This window comes from Apteryx rowi, unplaced genomic scaffold, assembly GCF_003343035.1.
Source record: "Apteryx rowi isolate R43461 unplaced genomic scaffold, aptRow1 scaffold_230, whole genome shotgun sequence".
NCBI lineage: Eukaryota > Metazoa > Chordata > Aves > Apterygiformes > Apterygidae > Apteryx > Apteryx rowi.
Window position 1 is genome coordinate 1,135,719 of NW_020448642.1, and position 24,349 is coordinate 1,160,067.

At 39.2% G+C, this 24,349-nt stretch overlaps 1 protein-coding gene across 2 annotated transcripts in view; it reads right to left on the bottom strand.

The window, feature by feature from the left end:
* Positions 1 to 24,343, bottom strand: part of RTN4IP1 (reticulon 4 interacting protein 1) — a 40,408-nt gene extending 16,065 nt beyond the window's left edge. For both annotated transcript variants that reach the window (XR_003253479.1, XM_026065698.1), the window contains exons 1-8: positions 24,195 to 24,343; positions 22,777 to 22,928; positions 21,951 to 22,019; positions 21,574 to 21,698; positions 15,939 to 15,987; positions 14,306 to 14,442; positions 11,979 to 12,162; positions 10,504 to 10,596 (exon numbers count right to left, since the gene is read on the bottom strand). Coding sequence is in view for 1 of the 2 variants with exons in the window: in XM_026065698.1 (XP_025921483.1) it covers positions 10,504 to 10,596; positions 11,979 to 12,162; positions 14,306 to 14,442; positions 15,939 to 15,987; positions 21,574 to 21,698; positions 21,951 to 22,019; positions 22,777 to 22,928; positions 24,195 to 24,342 (957 nt within the window). In the remaining variant the exon portion in view is untranslated. The remainder of the gene's footprint in view (positions 1 to 10,503; positions 10,597 to 11,978; positions 12,163 to 14,305; positions 14,443 to 15,938; positions 15,988 to 21,573; positions 21,699 to 21,950; positions 22,020 to 22,776; positions 22,929 to 24,194) is intronic.
* Positions 24,344 to 24,349: the final 6 nt, after the last annotated feature.

Sequence of the window (24,349 nt, forward strand, 5' to 3'; positions counted from 1 at the left end):
CTACATTAGGAATAAAATGATCTAGCAGATCACAAGCACTCATATCACCTTCACACTTCAAAACTGCATAAAGAAAGGGGGAGGTTTTTATAGCCTTTAGGGCAGGGGTTGCCAAACTTGATGTAGTCCTTAGCTTTTAACTTTTTCCAAGGACAGCCCTGCATGCAATGCAGGAGAAAGCTTTCTGCTGCCCAAGTTTTGAAAAATCTCTTCTAGCACAGATAAGAGCCCTAACCTGGRACCCTAACAACACAGTCACCATGCAAGGCTGTAAACATGCACATCTGTTAAAAGCTGACAGACTCTGTGGTTCAACTTTGTTGTCCAAAATGACATACTGAGGAAAAAGGTGAACTTTGTCATATTTCCAAACTGGTTTTCACGTTACACAACAATTTTCGAAGGGTCAGACATTTTAAAGATACCCATGAATCTAGTGCCCCTCTGCATCAGTATGTGTTTCATACCTTTAAAAGACTTGGCTACAACTGAAGTACAAAAATCCACTAGCATTTGTTGCTGAATCATTTAGGCACACTTGAAAACTCAACCACTGTGTATTCCAATAAACACAGATCATTAAGCCCAGCTTGCATCAATTGGTATTTTGACATTAATTTTGTAGAGTAGCCTTCTGGATTGCTTCAGTGACATCTCTAATAATGAAGGTGATATTCACTGTGAATATTCACCATATACACTGTTCCCATCACTAACTCAGGAGCCAGAAACCCTACCAGCATTTTCTTTTAGACAATGTAGTATACCTATGGAGAGAGAAGAAAAAAAAATTGCTTCTGAAAAATACTTGTCACTGCTGGTCCAAGAGAGGTCACCTTCTCTAGCATCAAGTTGAGCCATTCTTCTGGAGGCCAAAAGATCTGTATGCACAACTCCTCCAAAAACCCCACCCTGAGGGGGGTCTCCTACCATAGAGCCCCTAACATCAGTTTGATGCATGCTCTTGCATCGCCAGACTGATCCTAATGCTCTTAYTGGAGAAAAACATTAACACTAAATGAGTTTGCAGCTAGCTCTTACAGTGATCAGAATTTAAATAACAAAGACCCAAACACCCTGTTTATTCTGCTAGAAAAAGTCCTTGTTAATTGTGTTACTGAAAATATCTTCAGGGTTCCCCCCCACCCCAGATGCTAGCACACGCTGTTTTGTGGAAGRCTTCAGAATTGGTAAGTGCCCTCTCCTGCTAGGACATGCACTGCTTTAAATAGAAAAGGAATAAAATAACAAACAGTAAGGACTTGACTAATTTGCCAACTTCGGTGACAGTGCCTTCTTTTAAAAGCTTTGCTTTTACCAGAAGGCAGGGATATGTTTTCAGMCACACTGCTTAGAAGGTGAATGTGCAGCACTACCAAGGAAAGGTTTTTCATATATGCACATTTTCCAGTCAGGACTCTGACAACCTAACACCTGCCACAGCAGCTCAACACATGCAATCTAACAGTCGCCAATGCTCACATGGACACATTTTCTCATCTTTTTGTTCATTTTCTCGTTATTCATATGCAGTACCCTATCTTAAAGCCCAATCACTGCACTAGAATAATTGCTATTTTTGGTTATGAGATAATACAAGACATCAATAATCAGACTATTACACTGCAGTATCTCCTAATCTTGTCACTAGGATTTTGCTTTTTATTCTGTCAAGGCAAGCCTAGCAGTAGGGTGAAATTTTACATTACATAAAAGCAGAACTGAGTGAACTCCTTCAAAGAAAAGGTTAGAATTAGCATCTGATTCACTATGAAAGCAATTGTTCAAATAAATATTCACTAAGTACCTCAAAGGTGCCATGCTTCAGGGCATAAGGCTGGGTAATTTCTTCCCCTTGTTCAGCCAGGACAATCTATATAGACAGACCTCTAGCAAAGTGAGTAACAAGTATCAGAAAGATGCTGTGTAACACTTTCCACTACTCAACTGGGGAAGAAACGTGGGGCAGAAATGGCCAAGTTCAAGAAAAATAATCATGTCTGGCCAGCACCCAGTGCAGAATGGAAATGCTGTCTCTGGCATCAGCAAAGTCATTGAACATGGACCCAGGGCAACAAAAGCACTGAATGAGGTAATGTCTTTGGGTAAACYGAGCATTTGAGTAAACTGCAGCTGCTGTGACTAACAGCAAGCGGAACGTGCTGCCGATCAGCAGTGACTTTTCAGGAAGACCAACCATTGCTTTCATAGCAGAAGCTTGGGAAAAAGAAGAAAATTCAGTAACCTCGTTGAACCAAGCGCATATGTAGTACTTGTAAAAGTAGTTATTGTTAACGGCAGCTGCATACAAATCTTTGCTTCAGTTGAGAAAACAGGAATACAGAAACTTGGCCTGCGGGAACATGGACACAGATGACCTTAGCAGGGTAAGAGGCTGGAAGGAGAGGGGAGGTGTTAGGGGAAGAAAGCAGTTCAGCAGCCTGGGATTGGGAAGCACAAGGGATTCCAGGGAAAGGCAGAAGGTAATTTCAGACATGCAGTAATTGAGAAAGGGTGAACAAGACGACTACTACACTTCAATATCCTGCTACCTTCAGTGATTTATCAGAGGCTGCAGCTTATAACACTGACAGAACTACATATATTATGTCCTCAGCCTATTACATAAAGTTCAAAGCATCACATTTGAAAAGTGGTGACACAGGGATTCAGAGGAAGCCTGAATTCTGTCTAACAGTTCAAAACACCGTGTGTATTACAACCACCAAATGCTCAAAGCTCATCTGCTACACTGATGTAACCTCTAGTTCCATTTTAACACTGCCTTTAGGCAATACTATAGAGAGACATGAATACTAAATTGATGATCCTGACAATCTGGAGCATTAAACATTTTATCTGGCTGGCTGATCAGTCCCATTGTTTGAATAACCCTGAAAGGGCTGACCATGTCGCAGCACAGTGATTCACTCAGCCTTTGCTATAATCCACTGACTAAGATAAAATTTCTTCCTGTGAACAGACAAACAAGTAGGGGAGCATCTGCTGTTTGTTGAATGTGTGATAATAAACCAGAGATTAACTGGATAATAAAAACACTGCCTATTTACAGCCACACATCAGTTCCTTGCCAGAGGACATCTATTTGTTCAGGGAAAAGGGACTGAACTAAAGTCTGGGAGAGAAAGGATTATACACACCCACATTGAAATGTTTATCTGAAAACAGACTGGGGCTGAAAGATAGTTTCTTTCTCTTCATTCTCTCCAGTGCAGAACATACTATAGAAATGAATCTCAAGTCTCTCAAAATGAACTCACGTGTTTGGAAAAATAAAAAGAGTAATTGCTGACGCTGATTAAGGCTATACTACAGAAAGCACTGAAGTGATATCCACAGCCAATCCTGCTCTGAATGCAGCAGGCTGTGAACAGAGGCAGGCAGGAGGAGACAGGTCAGCAGGAACGCACTTCTCCCACAACTGGCGAATTCAAGCCCTCCCTTGGGGGCTTCCATTTCTGTGCTAGCAAGGTCCTGGTTTGAATTTATTAGGAGACGAAGGGAGAGAAAAAACATGAAGGGAATGAAGATGGCTTTGACCCTCATTAGCAAGTGGCTTCAATTAGTTTGGAGCCACTTCCTGCCGCTGGAGGGAGAGCTAGAACCTCAACATTCTTGAGAGAAGACCCAAACTCACAGGTCACAGAAAGCTGAGCTCAAGAAGGAACAGAAACAAGTCACCCTTGCTCCAAGGGCAATGACAGTGCATTGGCTGTGTTTGTAAAGGATGGCTGTGTCAAAACTGCAGGGCAGTCATGCTTTGCAGAGCGCCTCCCTCCCAGCTGCCGCCTCCCAATATACCTGCTAGCTATGTCTCGGCCCTAAGTCTGGTCATCACTTGCATGCACGCTTTGGAAAAGGATACTTGCATGTTCACACAGTGAGAGCAGAAATGTGCTCTGACAGATCTCAAAATCCTTTTGAGGCCTTTTTTAATGGAAAAGGCTAGCCTGTCATTTTGGCTAGCCAAGTAGAAGGTAAAGGCTCTCCTCCTCCAGAAATGACCAAGCACCATGCCCAACTGTGCTGTATGAGCCAAGGTGCAAATGCAGAATTTGAAACTCTCTGACCTTCAGTGAGTCTCCCTTTGATAACAATGAGAGGTTTGCACAGCAATTGCTACAGAGAACAGTTTCTTTCCTGTAACTAAACATTTAGTTATTTGTACAGCACTTTAGAATCATCTCATGGAAAAAGTGCTCACCTTTGGGACACTGCTGTTCCTGCCATTTCTTCCCTTTAGCTGAGCATCTCCCTTCCTGCTGCATTCACGTCCCACATTCCTTGGGTCTTAATCCCACCCCCTTCATCATCCTTCCCTTCCCATAAAATAACATGCAACAATGTGGTGAGCTTCACATTGCCATCAATAGGTTTTAGAGTCAACACTCATGGAAGACAAAGATTAAGGGAAGTTCCTATCCTCTGGAATGGCTGGCTCTGGTCACATGGTCTACAGGTAGTTTTGCAACTGCAAGGTGCTATTTTTAGATGAAATCGTATTTCAGAGAATATGCACATTTTTCCAAGAACACATCAAGGAGTTCAGGTACTTGATATTTCTGGCCCAGAACTCAAGTAACTATTGCTCTAGAAGTGCCTAACAAGTAAAAGCAATCAAATACGCAGACAAGGGGAATGGTGCAGTGGTTAAGACACCAGAACGGAAGGCAGGAGTCCTGGGATCTGTTCCCACAGTCCTCCTACAAACAACTGTATTACCAGGCTTTGTTTTCTTGTTTTTTAAGCCAAGATGCAATTCTTTAATATCAAGCATGCAACAACAGTCCACAGTAACATATGAGTATCATCCACAATTCTTAAAATGTTAAAAGGCAAATCCCAGTTAGGCAGGCTATGGTTCAGAGGGTACAGGGTGCTTAAAAATTTCTATTTCATTAATTGTCCCTGGCAGAACAGCATCAACAGTACAGTGAAGAGTAGCAAGAAACTCGAACCAGCCCAGAAGTGTAGTGTGTACCAGGCTACTCAAGCTTAAACCAACAGAAGTGGGGAAAAAAATTCTGGATTTAGTTACCTGCTGAACCATGCTAAAAAACTACTAACCAGAGGAAAGAGCAACCATCTCTTCTGTAATCCTCCAGCAGTCACATTCATGGCAGCTGTCCTGCTGCTTATGCTGGAGCTGGTAGTTAAACCTAACTGGGGCAAAACCACCATATAAACAAGACAGAACGGTCTTTAGAATAGTTATGCTTCATATATATGCTTTCCTTCTTCCCAAGTTTACTGATATTTTCCCCCCTAATAAAAAAAATTTCCTGCGTGACCTGTATCTCCCCAGGTCTCAGCAAATTAAACTCAGATGAGCTGTTTCATTGACCCCACACTTCACTGTTGTGCTGTAATTGTTTGGATGTATTTCCCGCTTATACTAGGAGACTAGAGCTCAGAACACCAGCACTGACGTTCCACAGAATATGCAGTAACATCAAGCTGAGGCAATACATTTGATTAAATACCTGGTATCTGCTGAAATTTTTCCAGACCCCATTGTGGTTTATGCAAACTTACATATTCAAACAAAACTCTATCTCTCCATGGTATGCAAGATTTCCATTAGTCTTCTTCACAGGCATTTTATAATGTAATCACACAGCACTTTCATTAAGATCATGAGCAAGCTACATCATTTGAAAGAAAAGAAGCAGAAGATGTTTTAATACAAATCACAATATGTTTTTTGGTGGCCATAATGAGATGCAGATAGAGGTTCCTTTTAGAAGAGACAGGACTGAACAGTCTCTTTGGCAACCTCTCCTTGATAACATCTCTGGGCTCCAGCCAACCAACCTGGCAAGCAAAAGTACTACAACAAGAAAGCACAAAACTGAAAGAGAAAAAAAAAGAAAAAAGAAAAAAAAAAAGGAGGTGCATGCTTTTCAATTTTGCATGAGAAGTACAGCCATCTAAACCAGGGCGAGGGACTAAAGGGAGTGGGGAGCATGACTGATCTTTAATCAATTCAGATATCTAAGTCTAGAATCCTTACTCCTTTTATAGGCAGGGAGAGTAAAACAGGCACCTTAGATTTTAAGAAGTAGCGAAGGCACAGCCATAGGGACAAAAAGTGGAATTTCTGCAGAGAGGGCCACATCTACAGATGCCAGATTTGCAGAATATTCAAGGGCTCAATATGTTACATTAGCTGCTTGATATTCATACTACACAGATCAGAGCAATTTGCAACAACTGGGCACCAAAAGCCAAGAAAAAATTTACTTGCAGAACCGTAACAAGATAAGGGGGAAGCAAATTGGTACACATAGGTCAGAATACACAGTCCAGAAGCTGTAATAACCTGTGCTAGCAAAACAAAGGTAAGCCATTTTAAATCATGGCCATCCAAACAACTCAAAACCCAAGTAACGTCAAAGTAGATGACCATATTCGCTTGTGTTATTTGCTTCCTGAATAGTAAAGACTGGCAACAGAAAACAATTACATTCTACATTTTAACAAGAAATCTCAGAGAACATCATCCAAAGATGGATAAACGGCATTAGCCTTCATTAGCAGATAGAGAAATCAGAGTACAAAAAAGTTACGCCCGTACAGGAAGATGGCTGCAGAGCCAGTGAACAGTAAGCATGCCCTGTCTTCCAATCCACAAGAGTAGGCCTCTAAGTTCAAAGCATCTAGTGTCTTCAGAAAAAAGTATAATTGATACTACAAACAAATTACATTAATAAAGGCATGCAATTGTTTCTCTTGTGTATGTGCTGTAACATTTACCTAGAAAGGAAACACAATACAGAGAATGATCTATTCATTTCATGATCACAGACTCCACTCCTTGCCTTAGCCCTCCTTCTGTGAAATCTGCTTTCACCTGGCAGCCCAGCCCATGCAACTTTGCTCTGAAGAAGGGAGAACAAGCCAGCAGAAATACTGCGCACATGTAGCTTATGGCACATTTAAAAGGCACCGAATTAAAATGAGAATTTTAAACTTCTGTTGGGCTGCACATAACCCACACCCTAACACAGTCCAGCAGGAACACAGGACATACTTAGTGCTCCCCTTTACTACACTAATGAGTTTCTCGAGCCTGCCTTCTTCCACTAGGCTTTATAATAGGCAAAGCGCTCAATTACAAGTCACAGGTTTTCTACAAACCTACGCAGCATATATGAACTTGGTATATTTTCCACCAAGGACCAAGCAGCACATCATTAGTAAGAAACAAAAAGTTAAGCAACAAAAAGTTAAGCATTAAGCAAGCAGCAAAAAACCAAGACTGTCAGTGTTAGGTCCACACCACTAAATACATCAAACTAGTCTGATGAGCCTTTCGTCTTAACCTGGCAGTAGAGACCAGTGATGATGCTTCAGCCAAGAGTCTGCCAGCAAATTTATGTCCTGAACCAAAGGTTCTATTGATTTTAGTTGTCTTTAGATTAGAACCTTATGATTCATAAGGAATGTTCTGCTATGGAAAGAGATCCCTCGCTTCTGACACGTGCTTCATCAGCTGATTTGATGGAGCCCAAGTTAAGCCAAACCTTATAGGCTAATAATTAACTGGCAGAGTGCAACCTGTAGCAGGGACATGGTTATCAGAAAAAAAAACACTATCTCTAAGATGTGACAAGGAAATATTAGTTTTTCTCCTTGCCCACTGCTATTCCAACAGGCTCTCAGCCCTTCAGTCTCACAGTAATTTCTTAGCAAGATGCTCAACAGCCAGTCAGAGAAAACAGCTCACGAGGGGAAAAACACCACTGTTTTTACAATCCCCAGAATTGCATTAATGTGCAGGAAGTTACAAAAGGAAAATGATTCTCCTTCCTTGACATACCAGCTCTTCAAACCCCTTCCTTCTCCTCCCCATTAAAAAGGACTGTCCTGCATAAAAAAGAATCTCTTTAAAAAACAAGTTTCCTTGCTTTTGCAAAGCTCATGTGTGTGAAAACCAAGCATCTTTAAACAAAATGCCCTTTTTGCTTATTCATCATCCACTAACACTGCTTTCGCTAGGAAGATTTTGCAACACACCAGAACCAAAGATCTGTGTTTATGAAAAAGGACTAGAAGAAAAAAAACACTGACAAATCAATATAATCCCCATCTGCTTCACAGATATGCTCTTCAAAGCTTCACCTAATGTAACAACATCTCTTTAAACCATTAGCTCTTTTTAATTACCCTCATTTAAAGTAAGTTCCACTGATCCCAGCTGAGAATCCCCCTCATGACTTTCCTGAAGAAAGCCTCTCTCCCTTTTTCAGGAACTCCCCAATTGCTCTCATATTCACACCTCACACAAATTAAGATGCCTCTAACAGAAGAACAGATAATTCACTGAAATTTTAAAATAACTAAATCTGAGTTACTCAAAACTGTATTCACTGAAAACTAAGAAGTTCAAGCACACTTTGCTAGTTTCCCCAAGTCTTCTAGCTTCACTTTGTTGGGTTTTTTTTTAAACTCTCATTTATTATTCTCTAATTCAAACATCAATAATTATTCATCACTTATGGAAAATAACAATGGACCTCCTCCAGTAGTTCTCCCCTGTCCTTTTTCCCAAAAGCCACTCTTCTGAGAGTATGATCTGTCCATTTAAGAGAACGCCTGTGTCTGGACAATAAAAGTCATACTCTATTAACATTCATCCAAATGAATGGGTCACATCTGGGTCTTATACAATACTTTTGATAGCATAGGTGTTTACAGTATTTTACAGAATAGCGTAAAATACTGCTAGAATAATGACTATGCAGATAAACAGTCTGACATTATGACCTGTTTTTGCAGACACAGAATAAAAGACTAAGCAAACATCTTTATCCTCACAATCATCTTGCAACAAAAGGTACATCAGGATATTCATATATGTATGACGTACACTTTAAATGGCATTAGAATTCACCTGTCCAGATTACTGGGCAGATGAATACCAATTAGGCTCTATCTCTATTGCATAAACAGATGTTCCCCAAGAAGCTTTCATGGGCATATTCTGCATTTCTGTTTTGCATACAAAGTAGGAGCTGAACACAAAACAAGTTGTGACTGGCTAAGAATCAGGATAAATGGTAAGCATGAAGACAAGGACGTTTCTGTTTCCTAGTCAACTGTAATTTAGTAAAGTGTGATTGGATGAGATGACAAGAAAAGAAACATTTTCTAGGGTTTCTTTCTAGACCACAGATAGTGCCTAAATGCACTGGACATAATGCCAAACAGAGTGATGTAAAGCTGTAGCCAGGAACACTCTTCATTACAGCTTATTTGCCACTACAGTCTCTGTTTATGAGCAAGTAACTTTGGRGGAAAACACAGACTTTCCATCGGTTGTGTCAGCAGCACCAAGGTGACAACGCAAGGTAGGAATRGCTGAATTTGGAAAGAAATTTACTCTGGTCAGCAGCACTGAGGAGGCAAATACAAGTAATCAGGCCTTAAGCACGACAGAAATTTATTTACTTTTCTCCAAACTGTGGAACACGGTGCGCAGAGAGAAAGGAGATGAACACTCAACCTGTCTTTGAGAAACCTAAACTTTTCTAAGTGCATACAGATTTTGAGCACAAGAAGGCCTGACAGCTCACATACTAGAATTAGCAGCAGTCAGGGCAAACTCTGCTTCCTCCCCTACTTGGGCAGAACAAACAAAGATTAACAGCAATTGTCCATATTGTCTACTCTGGGGATTTTGCCAATATGAAATCTTCCAAAAGAGAACACTGCCAGGACCTACAGCACCACATACTCCACTAAATGAGCAACCAATTGCACACACTCACAGACATTTTATAACAAGCTCAAACCTAAAAAGATCAGAAAAGCAGTAATACACTTGCCACTTGATGACTTTCCCCCAAAGTCCACTACTCAGAGCTTCCCAAAAGCTTACGAATGCTCACAATATTTCAAGTCACCAATATGTGCTAAATTAGCACAAACTTTATACTCCCAAGCAGTGAAATAATGAAATGCAAGATTCTCTTCACCACTCTGCCAATGCAGGTCATCTGTGACCTGCAATAACCTGAATATCCTATCTCTGTGTACATTATGCACAGGCCTCTTGATCACCCAGGCTAGGGAATTTTGCATATGCAGGAATACACAGTCATGTTCACTCTGACCAAATGAACCACACAAAGCCTCTAAAAACGCATCATTTTCAGCATCAGAACTGATGCTAAATGATTCCCATTGGTACAGAAAACAAGCACTGGCTGTTTTCTCTTCATAACTTAGTCAGCTTGGTTTTTAAAAAGAGGTAGGGCAGAGAGGGAGAAGGCAGAATGGCTTTATGGACTATCAACACTTAAATTCCATGTAAAAAGCCAAAACTTAGAGCGAAATGACAAAACTGGAGCAAGACAACTCTTTTTTCTCATTGTGAATCTCATAACATTTTATTCCTTAATTGTTAATTATAACATTTGTAAGTCAAAGCAGCACATCTTTCAGCACGAAAACCTCAAACAACTATTACTGACATACCTTTCCAGAATCAACGAGTTCTGCTATTTCATCCAAACATGGGCCACTTGGCATAAAAAATGCCCACCGATAATGGACTCCTTTACATAGATGCTGCAAGAAAGAGATCACAAATATTTTAAAAAGTTATGAGAAGAAACTGAAATGGGAACTAAAAGTAATGACAGAAACACCAGAGAAGTATTTAAGCAAAAAACATGGAAATTATTCCCTAGCGTCCGAAGAAAATGTCACCTAAGCATGTGGATTAAACGTACAGACAGGGGTGTTGTATTACCACAATAGGATCAAGGTGAATTTTGTGCCTAATTGCACAAGTCAGCTAGTTGAGAAAAACAACGACCTTCTCTCTACAGCTAGAAATAGTGTTATTTCTTACATAAGAGAGAAATGGTGCAAAGCCATATGTTTATACACATTCACAGAGAGGGCTGAATAAACCCAGCAATGTGACATTTAGAACTTTCCACCTGAGCGTCAGTGATTAAATTTTCCACCGTCACATCTGCCAGTCATCACGATTTGATGACAGTTGTAAGCTCATGTGAAGAGCATTTTGGGAAGATCTCACGAGCACAAGTCAAGAGCACTTCCTCTGAGGAAGTCGTTATAGGAATAAGAGTCCTGGTTTTTCAAACACAACTGACATTCAATACATGGCATACAATGCTTCTCATCATGGAAACACGCAAAACCATTGCACTGAGAAATACAGTTACCTGATTTCTTTCCAGGCTTTTCTTTGTGTTTTTGAGCTTTCATTTGAAAATATTAGTGTGGGACTCAAAAACTCAACCAACCATCAACCACTCACTCAACCATGCCATCACAGGAATATCCTGGCAACTGCTCTTGGAGAGCAAGTACACATGTTGAGAGAAGACAGAGAAAAGTTCTAAAAAGCCTCACTGCTTGGCCACTGGGAGAATGTTTCAAAAATCCACTTAGAAGAACTAGAAAAATCAGTATCACCATCCAGACACACAAACATGAAAGAGATGAAAGACTTTTTGGCCACCCTCAACCACTTTTATCACTCTCTGGTGCTGGAATAGGATGAAAAGAATCCAGTCATGGAACAGTGTTTTGAAAGAAACCCTGACCAGCTTGAAGCAAGTAGCAAAATTACCCTGACTTCATTGAGGCAGGTATTTGCTCTGTTTACTATAAAACAGTAGCTGTCAGCAGGACTCACCAGGATGCCATATGGAAAAGGCCACAATGAAAAGCACAATGAGGAATCAAAACTTCAAAGCACCCCAAACTACCGCATATACTAATCAGCACCACTCCAATATATTTTTTTCTGAGCAAGAAAGAAGGAAAGAATAAAAACACATCTGAAGTAGGCTTAATGACGTATGAGGAAAATAAGACAGAAGCCTCTAGATGAACCACAGGACTAGCATCCAAGCCACAAAATAGGCCACAAGGGTACCACATAACAGTAAAGTATACAGGATTTTGTCAAATACCTTTACAGTTTTGGAACTAATAGTGATTCCTGTTCGTAGCATGCCATCAGCCACTCCAAGTCTGTCCACATTGATTAAGAAAGGTGTTACTAAGGTAACATATGTTGCTCCTGACCATTTCTTCAGGAGATCTAGAGCCCACTTCTCAGTGGATCCACCAACATTATCTAGGATGAAATCAAATCTGCAGACATGTAAAGAACAGGCTTAAAATCACTATATGGGAAAAACAGATCATCATTAAGCTAATCTATTTTAGAAACTGGCTGTAGTTTACATTTCTACTTGTCACTGCAACGCATTAAAATAATCTGCCAGCAAGAAAGCAGAAAGAAAGTCTGAAGACCTTCAACTAAACCTCAGCCTCACTGTACAAAGGCAGTTAAATTAATAGGTTATTGCTCATTCACTGCACAGCAGACACAGGCTACTTAGGTAACTTAAACTGCTCTTAAACTCCAAAAAGCAGACTCTTAGACGCACAAGTACATTCTCTAATTTGTTTAACAATTTCTAGAGCTCCATCTCCTCATTGCTCCCACTGAGGCTAATAGGACTGTCTTGAGATTTAGTCCTAGACATTTTAACAATATGCATGTAAAAAGTAGTCAGGACTCGCGCTCTGAGTAGGAACATCTCCTATTCATGCTTTGTTCACATGAAAGTCAGTCCCAGAGGTCAAACTTACATAAACTATCCCACCAACCCCCACCTATCCCAACTTTTCCACAAACCAAGTTCCCAGCCTCACTTTTAAAGGTCTTTTTTGATCTCCCTATTTGTTTTGGGGCTCTTTTACCTCTTCTGACAGCTCTTTTCTCCTCATCTACCTATGCAAAGTAGAACCTAATAATGCAAAGGGTCCAAAACCTTCTCTCCATGGAATGGATCTGTATAGCCTCTGGCAACAAGCAGCAGTTTTAGCATTCATTTTCATTATCCCAGCATATGAATCTGCCAAGGCTGAACAGGGCAAGTAAGAGCTATGCATCTATTCTGTTAGATGCACAGTTCATTCGCAAACATCTGTAAATTTCCGGCAAGCTCCAGACAGCAATATATACATGTCTCATCTAAATAACCCACAAATAAGAGGGAAAATACTTTATGCAAATTATGTCAAAGAGTTCTTATCTCTCAGAAGATAGTTTCCCTGTTGCTCTTCCAAGGCTGTGATTTCATGTTACAGTTCAGTCAACCTCACAGCTAGGTGCCACCAAAAGGGAAATTAAAATAGTGAAAACTAATGCTCCAGAAAAAGCTAGCTCAGCATGGGGTCTGAAAAGAGTCAGTACAACTGAGGAGGAGAGGGAAATATGTCCATCCCTCTCAGTAGCAGCTACCTGACAGATTGATTAGCTATATCATAAAACTGCACCCTAAGACAGTGCTGTGCTAGCTCCTACAAACTACCACTTGCTAAAATAGGTGTTTATCATTTAAGATGTTGAATAGCAAGAAGGCAAGTTTAGCACTGCTCGCAAATTGGTAAGTTAATTGCTGCATCGCCTGCCCATACAGACACAGCCAATACCCTCACAATTGATCTCGGGTCAGCTAACAATCGTGCTGTAGTTGAAGGGCATGCCTGCTTAGCACAGTATCAGTAAGATTCCTTTATTAATCAAACAGTGTCTTTTTCATCTCTCAAAAAGCTAACTCAATCTAGCTAAAAAAAAAAAAAAAGTAAATACTATATGCAAATGCAAGTCACAGTAGACCAAGTTTAAACATTCAGAAAGATCACAGAAGCAAAAAGAATTTCAGTTCCAGAGAGAACCCCCAAGATACTTTAAACCTAACTGCTATGACAAGATAAATATGATTATTTATCAAAGGCAGCTGTACTCAGTGTCACTGAAAAGAAATCTACTTTCAGCTGTGTTGCACACTAGCTAAAGGACCTTGGGCAAGCCACTTAACTGCTTCAGGACACAGTTCTTCCCTCTAAGAGATGAATTTTACTAACCTCACATAGGATTCCTGAGATTTATTTTAATTAATTCATGCTTTACAAGTACACTGAGATCCTTGGATGGAAGCTGACAGAACTGTTTAAATCACAGTCACTGAAGAACTGCAAGTAAAAGTGTGAGCTTCCTTCACAAACCTAATTAACTGACTCAATCTTTCAATGAAATCTGTGCTTGGGATACTCACTTGGCAAATTACATTCAAAAAGTACTTGGATGAACTTGCTTTAGAAAGTAAGGCTTTAAAATGGGGAAAAAACAGAAAACAGAGTCTGACTGGAGTCAAGTAATCAAAAGCCAAAAGGACTGACTGCCAACTCCTTCATCTCAGTATTAAACAACACAAACACTTACAAGGGTAATGTTTTAAGTTGCTCTTCCAAATTTCCAGATTTGTAATCAATCACTTCATCTGCTCCAAGCTCTTTCATCAGAGCGCTGGCATCATTAGAACAAACTGCTGTCACATGAGCACCCCAGGCCTTCACTAGCTAAAAACAAGCACAAAAAGCAAAAAAAGTCCAAGTTTTAAAATTTAGTAAAACAGGACACCTTCAAAAGCCAAAATCTCATTATATTTATATAATAAATAAGCACCTTTAGCAGGGGACTAGGAAAACTGTATTACAATACAAGATGCCGCACATCCCACAAACAAACCATGACTAGAATATCAATATTTAAGTGGGGTTTGGGCAGGGCAGGGGGGAGAGGAGAAGTTGGTGTGTAAGGTTTTTTTTAAATGACAGTTATAGATACCAGGTCTCAGGATAAACAGAACTTCAAATAAAAGTCTCAGTTTGCCTTCTGAATTTGGTAGCTTGGACAGTAGTGCTTGGTTAGCTGACAATCTACAAAACTGTCACCAGATTTAACCATTCCAGAGATTAAAACATTTTTAATTACTATCAGCTCATTAAGTATTTCACTGTAAATAACTTAAATATTAATAAAAGGAATAAGAAAAAGAAGAAAATCATCTCTGATTCACCATAGGGAGGATGTCAGGTTATCTTCCAGTACACAAAGCTACAGCAAAGTAAAGGATTCTTGCTAATTATTTCTCTCTTCTGTAATCTCATTTTTCCTTCACAATAATCTTTTTTGATGTTTATTCTAGATTAATTAATTAATTTGGTTTACTCAGGTTAACTGCAGGTAGAAATCACAATTAGTCAGTAGCTGGCTCAGCCTTTTTATTGATCTCATTTAGCCACCTGCTTTAGGATGCCTCAGGCAAATAGCATACCACTAAATATTATCCTGTGGCCATCTTAAGACCATTGTTTATAGTCTAGTAAGACGGAAAACAATGATGCAATCATCTGACTTGTACATTTTTTTTCATATTCTGAAGAGAAAGATGTTGTAGCATGAGATGACATTAATTAGCATCCAAATCCTCAAATTAAATGAAGGCATGAAAAGAGGATGTTCCACAATTAATAGATGAACAAAAGAACATGTTGATTCTCCAAAGTTTAGAGCTACTAGAATGAAGGAAGACAAAAGGGCAGTGGGGGAATGACAGCAAAGGAAAATTAATCTACAGATTATACACTACACTTGTGCATCTTACATCCTTTGACCACCACCAACAGCTACAGACATTAACATATGAAGGAAAATTGCAACTGCAATCAACTACTTTTTCCATCAGATTTTCTACTTGCACACCAAGTTCCTTTCAGATTTATGGAGTTAAGCTGAAAGGGACTGAAAGATAATGAAAACAGACTACATATTTCAAGATNAACGTGATCTTTTGCTACTTACAACACCCTTCTTTGAAATGCCCTACTTCCTACCTTAAGCTAGTAAAACATAAAGATGGAAAGAACAAACTCAAAATATTTTACTTTTGGAGCTCTGGCAGATTATTCATTAGCTTACTATTTAACTATTCTTTCCCTCAGTTCTCTTCTGAGAAATTTTGTTCATGCTGAATAATTTGAAGGCACATCCTGGGCATGCCACAGTATATTACCTGTACAGCAAACGTACCAACTCCTCCTGAAGCTCCTAATATTAATACTCTGTAAGAGAAAATTAAAATGTATTAAACAGTTCTTTAAATAAACTGAATAATAAAACAATTCCATTATATATTCTAATGCTTCTTATAAATCTCAGACATCAAATTACTTTAAGCAGAAGATTGTACCCGTTATTCAAAATGACTTAGTGGCTAACTCTTCAGATACTTGGCAATATGACGTAACATTGCTCATCTTGCTTCCTGTGCCAAGACCATTATCTCAGCCCAACCAAAGAGATTTCCTCCTATGTGCTTTCCACTAAATCCAGCCAGTGGAGCTGTCAGGCAGTAACATTTATCACCAAAAAGCCCTGTGAGGAGTCCATACTTTCCCAAGCAGAATTGCTTAGGTTGGGACAAAATCAGATAAGAGTCTCTCTGCCCACCAGACTCCACTGGCATTGCCCTGTCCTATTTCCTAAAGGAAAAATCAGGTTCACCCACATTTTACACAGACTGATATTATCTAAGAGAAAAAGTGGTTTAGTATCAAAGTATTTAGAGAGACCAGGAACTTCAGAATTTATGGAACATAATTTTCCCATATCATGCTATATTTATCTAAAAGAAAGACAAAAACATAACAAAGAAGCCTCACCATGAATAAGTTTAAGTTTTATTAAAATATCTATCCCCTTCTTTAGAAAAAAGGCAGTAGAATTTTGCTAGTTTCATAGATTTCAAAAAAAAGCTTGTAAAATGTCAGGTTGTGGGAATCRGTAAACAAACAAGAAAATAAAGGCATCCACTACCAAATTATTATTGAGTTCCTTTTAACTGYGTGAAATAAACAACTCACAGTGACTTACTGAACACACTATCCTAATTTCATAAAAACGAATATAACTTTGGTGGTGTGAGAACCTTACCTCCAGCAGTCCAACCACTGTTCAAAAATTTCATCCAGATATTTTTATTAAATAGCTCAACTTCAAGAAGGAAAGTAGTAAGAAAGCCTTGCAAGTGAAGCTACAAACAATCCAACAAGTTTGGACCCATTTGCTAATTCCCGGTCAAAAAGGAACATCCAAGATGAAGTCTTGGCATAGGACTGTGGAGCATCATGTTTCTCAGAACTTCAGTTTTCCAGCAAAATTTCACTGTCTTCAAAAGTAGGTGGTGTTCCTGTTTCAAATCTCACTGTGCTGGATGTTGAAGGTAATTGCTTTTAGAGAGCAAAACTGTACTGTACAGCCTGGTGTCTCAGTTTACAAAAACTCTTTGAAGTAACTTATGAGACTTGGCTTTGGTCACAGTACCCATTTTTAAATGTTTCCTCTTTTGTAACTGATCAGATTCTGTTCCCTTCTATTTCACTGATTTAAATGGCAAAATTCAGATTAAGAATTTGAAATCTCAATGCCTGCCACTGTTCCGTCTGCCAAAATGTACTTATGCTCAGAACCAGGCTTCTAACAAAAGATGCCTGAAGCAACATTTATATTTAATTTTATTATCCTACAAAAAGCACTACAGTATCCTACACTCACAATACTGGGTTGAGCCCATCTTTATCCTTACAAAGGACAGTCACAACTAAATCCCTTTAAAATGTCAAATTACATTCCATTACTACAAAAAAAGACAAATTCCTTGTCAAACAGTCTTTCCAGTTTTCCTCTTTGCTTAAATTTTGGAGAAAGCTGTAATTTGAAAATGTACATTTTGCTCAACAATTTATGTAACATTTTTGGTTTGGGGGAGCTGCTTCGTTAGGACTGCTTTTTATTTCCCCTTCTTCAATAAAAGCCCTTAAGATTCTTGAGGGAGAAGTACGCTCTGGATTCCTTCTGTTCCTATGCTACGTGGGATACTTTCTACCAAAACTTCACCTTTTTAAAACTTTCTCCATATAATGTGAGTTGAAAAAAGCTCTTTGCTTCAGAGACAAACTATGTTTACACTCTAAAGGCAGCGATGCCACAGAGCAATCTGCCACCTTCCAGGGCGAGTGACCCGTGACTTGACTCGTGCCCACAATGCTTCCAGCTCATCTGTAAGAGACTGCTCTCATCCACACTGCAAAGCACCTGCCCTCGGCTGCCTGTAGTGCTGCTGCTACACGTTTGCTTGGCTGTTCCTTGTTTTTTTCAGCTCAAAGTCCTTGTAATTACACGAGGTTTGTGGGCCGCAGCTCGACAGATCAGTGTTTTTATAACACTGGGGACACAATGCACGCTGTTTGGGGTAACGTAAGGAAGCGGGGAAGTGTCTGAAGGTGCAGGACCTGTTAGAATGGTATTGAAGGAACGCAGAGGGTGCAAAGTGCCAAATGAGGCAGTTTTGTTTGTATTGCCTAGGGAGAATACAGGCAGGAGAAAACGATCTCAGAGGAACTACCTGAGTCACTGCAAAGGTGAACTTGGGAATAAACTAACATAAAAGCATGTGCACAAGGGGACCAGGACCCAGGAACAAACTAACGAGTTATTTGACCTGGCCAGAGATCCAAGAGAAAAAACTCTACCAGAAGAACAAAGACATGTTCATCTCACCTACCCTAAACTTTGCTCCCTTCTGATGGAGGCACATAATTCAAGTAAGTATCTACCAATATTTAATTGAACCTTTCCATCCTCAGCATTCACAAAGTCCCATATGATGCTACAGCGGTTCAAACGACCACAAAGTCTCTCTCCTGATGAGTATACCATGGGATCTGAGAGCTTAGCGCTTCTCCCTGTACCCTGCTCTGAACTATGGCATGGCCAGCAACTGGCACCGGAGAACCAGTGCCTGTTTCAGCTGTGTTCAACAAGCGAGAAACAAGAATGGGGGAGCGCAGGAATGAAGGCTAGATTTTTCTACAGTCTATGAACAACACACAATTTTCAGTGGCTCAGCTACACGCGTATAAATAAAGCAAACGCTTGACAGCAAGACATGTACTTCCCACTTGATTACATCAACAATGTCTTCTTGGGATTTATTCTTGTTTTATCAAGAAGTGCTATACCCTATGCTCACTTTTTACTTCTCAACAGATAAAATGATGAAATAAAGCATTCACTTTTTGAAAATATTTTCTTGGGGTATTGTATCATTCAAATTTTCATTGTAACAACACAAACCAAGAGGAGAAGTTTAACAGCTTACAGTAACAGAATCCTAATATATTTCCTCCTGGTATTCTTAAACGTTTGAAACATTGACTCAATATTTTTATATAGAAAACAATTTTTTTTTAATTAGTATTAATGTAAAAGTTTTCAAGAACTTTTCAAACTGCCAGATTTTTTTTTATCATGCTTTTTGTGCAAGCAAGCAAGACATTTAACACAGTTATTGTTGAAGGAGTATATCCTTCTACTGAAAGAGGACCCTCACAAATACAAGAAGCCCTCCAAGCGTTACCCACAGAGAACTTCTGAACAGTAGAATCATTATGAACATTTTGAAAAACAAGAACATTCACTTTTAGCTTGTGCAAGAATATTGACATAAATTACAGTGATATAGGATAAAAGTTAGGAAATGACTAGAGCTGTAGTGAAGTAGGAGACATCCTGAACAATTTGAGCACACTTCAGGTAACTATGAGGTCATGAAACTTGTAAGAACAGTATCCGTGAAAGTATGTGCAAATGCAGCAGACACTCTTGTCAGATCAGAATACAGTCAGATGTTGAACTAATGGAGAATATTTCTGGTTAGCCCGCCCTTCCACCTTGAAGAGGCAGAGAAAACAATACACACCAATGGAAAAATCTCGCTGTTTCTAAGATGTCTTAACACTGCAATAAAGTATCAGTGAAGTAGTTTTCATCAAGGAATATAGATGCTCTTTCAAAATAAAGACACACTCTTGTGTGTATATACAACCTTCTACAAAGCTATACACATACACCTACAGGAGACAAAAAGACCAACATAAAATCACATATGTGGGTACCTTCTTACCAATCAAACATGTTAAATTATTTCAAGAAATTAAAAAATACTATGTACATTCTTGCCCTGAGACTACTGTCTTGAAAGAGTTATGTAAGGTTCATAAAATATACTTTCGCAGAGTCACTTTAGTACATTACATACATATATATATTCATGCATTATATATATATCTTTATATATTCATGCATTATATATATATCTTTATATATTCATGCATTATATATATATCTTTATATACTTTTTTTCCATTTTCTACAAGATTTTTTTTAAAGAAAAAAATCACCTCCACATAAGCCATTCTCTGTTGGTTTTGAAACCTAAACCTTCAAGATACGAAACATCATAAATTTTTAAATATGGGAAAATGTTTTTTGTTGATAATTAAATATTTGTTGGAAACATAAAAGTAAGTGTTAAATGCAAATGCAGTTTACATTTCACTTTTAAAAATCTAAACACCTATGTGAACATTGTAAAGACACTTCAAAAAAAGGTTAGCCTATTAATATATCTTTAGGTTAATTATATTTATATGGCAAAGTTAAGATAGCAAAACACAGTCTGAATACTGAAGAAATAAAAAAAAGAGATGGTAAATCTAGAATTTTATCACTAGCTGCAGGTTAACTTCAAAGACGTCTTGCAATTCATTTTCTCAAAACATTTTTTATCTTTAGAACAAACACTTGCTTTATATTTTCATGATGAAATTTACTGTGACATACGAACAACCRCTCGCTTAAGTATCCTTTAAAGATGTGGATGAAGACTTACAACAAATCTAGTGTCCTTTGCAATGTGCTGCWTTACAACACCAACCCCAAGATAAGAAGTAGTCAGACAGGCAGATTCCTAGTGCCCAACCTTATTTTATGATCTAAACTTCTGGTGCAGCATAGTAGTTTTAATGATTATTTTTCAATTTCAGTATTTTTACTTTTGCCCTTCTTTCCATTCTGAACATTTTGCTATCTATTTACACAAACATCTAAAGGCCGAAGTAACTGCAAATTTCAATTATCAGGTGAAAAATGGTATCTGCTCCAATCTTTCAATACATTTTTTCCTCCTCTGCCCTCCACCTTCCACTATCAGATTAATAGACTGATAATTAAGCCAGTTTTTCTATCTGCTTTGGCTGCTAGTCTTGAATGTTTTCGCCTTCTCTTTTGCCTTTCTGATCGCATCAAAGTTCTGGCACACAGGCCAAATGAGACCTGGTCACCTTCTTTTTCCTAAAAGTGTGGAAGACCAGTCTGATCCAAGTGGCCCAGAGCATGCAGGAACAGAGCAACCCAGTGAATCACATTTCTGTGGATGAGAGAACTTTTGTGAGTTGCCAAGATAACTCAGAGAGAGAATATATTTGGACAACTGGCCTAGCTCGCAGCAAGGTAAAGTCCCTATAAATTCCTAGAGTCACCACCCTTTAATTCTCTATATAGTCAGCAGAGGAAGCTTGCTCATCAGCAAGTTACTAGGATCACTTCAGTCAGGCTCCTGGTCTGAATCTCCCTCTGAAGGAGCCTCTCTCAGGAGTTGTGTAGATTGAACCTAGCACCTTCAGGCCACCTGACCTTTGTGAGTGTCATGGTATTACAATCTTCATCACTGTTAAGATGTGTCTTGTAAGTTGCTAATCAGTATAAAAATGAAACACGAAGCTTTAGCACCAGAACTAGTTACTTACCTTTTCCCACCACAATTTTTCTGGTTCAGTCCTCCAACTTTGTTAATTGCAGACCATGCTGTGAGACCTACATAGGGTAAGGCGGCAGCTTCTGTGTGACTGAGACACTTGGGCTTAAAAGACACCTGAAATAAGACCAATTGTATCCAAGTCACAGAGCAGATCCTATGTACCACTGAAACACTTAAACAAGCTTTACTGAATTGCAGATCATGTATTCCACATTTTCAACTATCTTGATTATCCATAATTAGCAAAAGATTGTAAGTCAATTTAAGCATTAAGAAATAGTCAGTTATTTAGACACTGAAGAAAAAAATAATGCCAGTATTAACAATTTTAGGTTTTGTCTCTTGGCCACATTTTTGAAGGTTTACCTCATTTCCACTAGCTACAACAAACTCTGACAAAGTGCCTTGTTTCCATGGAGGAATTGCTGCCCAAACCTAAAAATGAAGGGAAAACAACTATAAATTTTTGCTACTTTAAATAATATTGTATCTACAGAGAGAAGCTTTCCTTATGAAAGAAATATCTTCTCCCAGTTTGCAAAATGTCTTCACTGTTGCTTATCAGATACCAGTTTACCTAAAAAAGCATGAGAAGAGTAACTAAATGAAGGAGTGCTGAGCTGCGTAAGTGAGCTGCACCACATTGTGCATAGCATATATATTCCTTAAAAAATCAAATTACTTTCACAGAGGGAAAGCTCAGATGGGGGGGGGGTGGGGGGAGACAGAAACAAGATTTGCTATACTGATGCTAAGAAGTTGAAAGCAAACCATACCAGGATTTATGTGGGAGTTGAGAAGTCATTCTCTGGCTACACTAGAGTCCTTACTATTACTAAGCAACTCACTCAAGGTGGGGGGCAATCCCTCTTCTTGTTAGAATTCTATCTTCAGTCAAAATGAAGCAGCATCCTGAGTTCGCATAGTTACAAATAAATAAATTCCTCTCTTTCCACCACTGAAATGGACCAAAAATTAAAAAATGAAGCAACTTGTAGAAGCAAGTTTGGGAGAAAGAAGGTTTTTAGAGAAAGAAGGTAGGGAAGAAAGCATTCCAAAGAGTCTCTGCATGATACTCAACAGTGTATGCAGAATCATGAAAAAAAAAAATCTTAAGAAGGAAATGAAACCTGAACAGTTCGTGTTATATTTTAATTATGCTCTTTTAGAAAAAAGAAGTTAGTTATATCACCTCATCTCCAGGTTTGAAATAAGACAYGCTTAGTCCACATTCCATAACTACACCAGAGACATCTCGACCAAGCGTTAGTGGAAATTCATTCTCCACGCTATTCAGTTTCAGGGGATCCCGCTTCATATTTAATGCAGTGGCACCATAACCACCTACAAAACATGAAATTAACTCAATAAGCCATGTTATGATTTTCATTTATTAACTGGACAATTCCAATTAGAAAGCCTTGTCCTTATCTAATGTATCTAGTTTTCAAAATATTCTTCATTGCTACAGTAACTTATGCCAAGATGTGGAATGTTTTGTATTTTTACAGATTTTACAAGTAAAAAGCAAATTTTAATTCTAGCCTATTTCTTTTTTCCTCCCTTATATAACATACAGTATGTGTAAGAATACAAATCACTATAAAACAATTTAGCAGATTATATCACGATCTTATTAGAGACTAAACAAAATGGCTCTTTGTTATAAAAACATCTAATATGTGGTAACACTGTTATTTTAAGAAGCCTGTGGGAAATGCTCCATTGTCCAACATCGCAGGAGTCCAGAAGAACTCCAAGCTTTCCATTCRCCTTTGCATATAAAATACCATAAGCACAGCAACACAAATATCATTGTAAAAATTAAGGAACATATCCTAAGATGAGAAACCTTAACTTCTATTCAAGAAGCAATACCTAAATGCTGTGAACTCCTAGGATTATGCACATAGCAACTCTGCTCAGCCTTACAAACCTGTATTCAGACATGTATGGCCTTTCAAATGTTTGAGGAAGCCTATTTGCCTCATGATGCTAAAAGGGATGTAAAGACACAAACACAGACACCTTGAAAGCAGGATGCAAACGTAGTTTCTTCCAAATAATCACAAAAACACAAGTTGTGACCCAGTAGCTCAAGTGGATCATTCAACCAGAATCCTCAGGTAAGGAAACACTGCATAATCAAACCCACAATTGTAAATAATTTAAAAGGCTTTTTTTAAGTTAATTTATTGGAGACCCAAAATACAAACTACAGCTTTGACGGTAGGCTTCACGCAGATATCTCCGCGTGGGCTACTGAATATAACTAGGTATGCAACGTCACTTCTCAACGTGAAATGTAAGATCTTCAATGACTGCAACTTCCTTCTTGTATTTCAAAACTGGAAACCGATAACACATTTTGATTAAATATGTCAAATACAAAGAGCCAGTCACGGGTACAGACTTCCCGGGCCAGCTGAGAGCAGCTGCTCGGCTGCCGGTTCAGGAAGACGCGAGGGACACGCCAGGGCACGCTGCGGCCCGGGTCAGCTTGTACAGGCCGAGCGGGAGGCGACCTTGAGCCCCGCCGATTCCCAGAGCCGGGAACCTCGGCCCGCGGCGGGCGGCCGCTCACGCTCGGGGGGAGGCAGCGGCACTTACTTCTCATGCTAAGGTCTATGGGGTTCAGGCTGGCGGCGTGCACTTTAATCACCACCTCGTTGGGGAAGCGTATGGCGGGCAGCACCATGTCCCGGCTGAAGCGCAGCACCTCGTTGCGGCCGTACCGGTCAATGACCCAGGAGGGCATGGCGGTG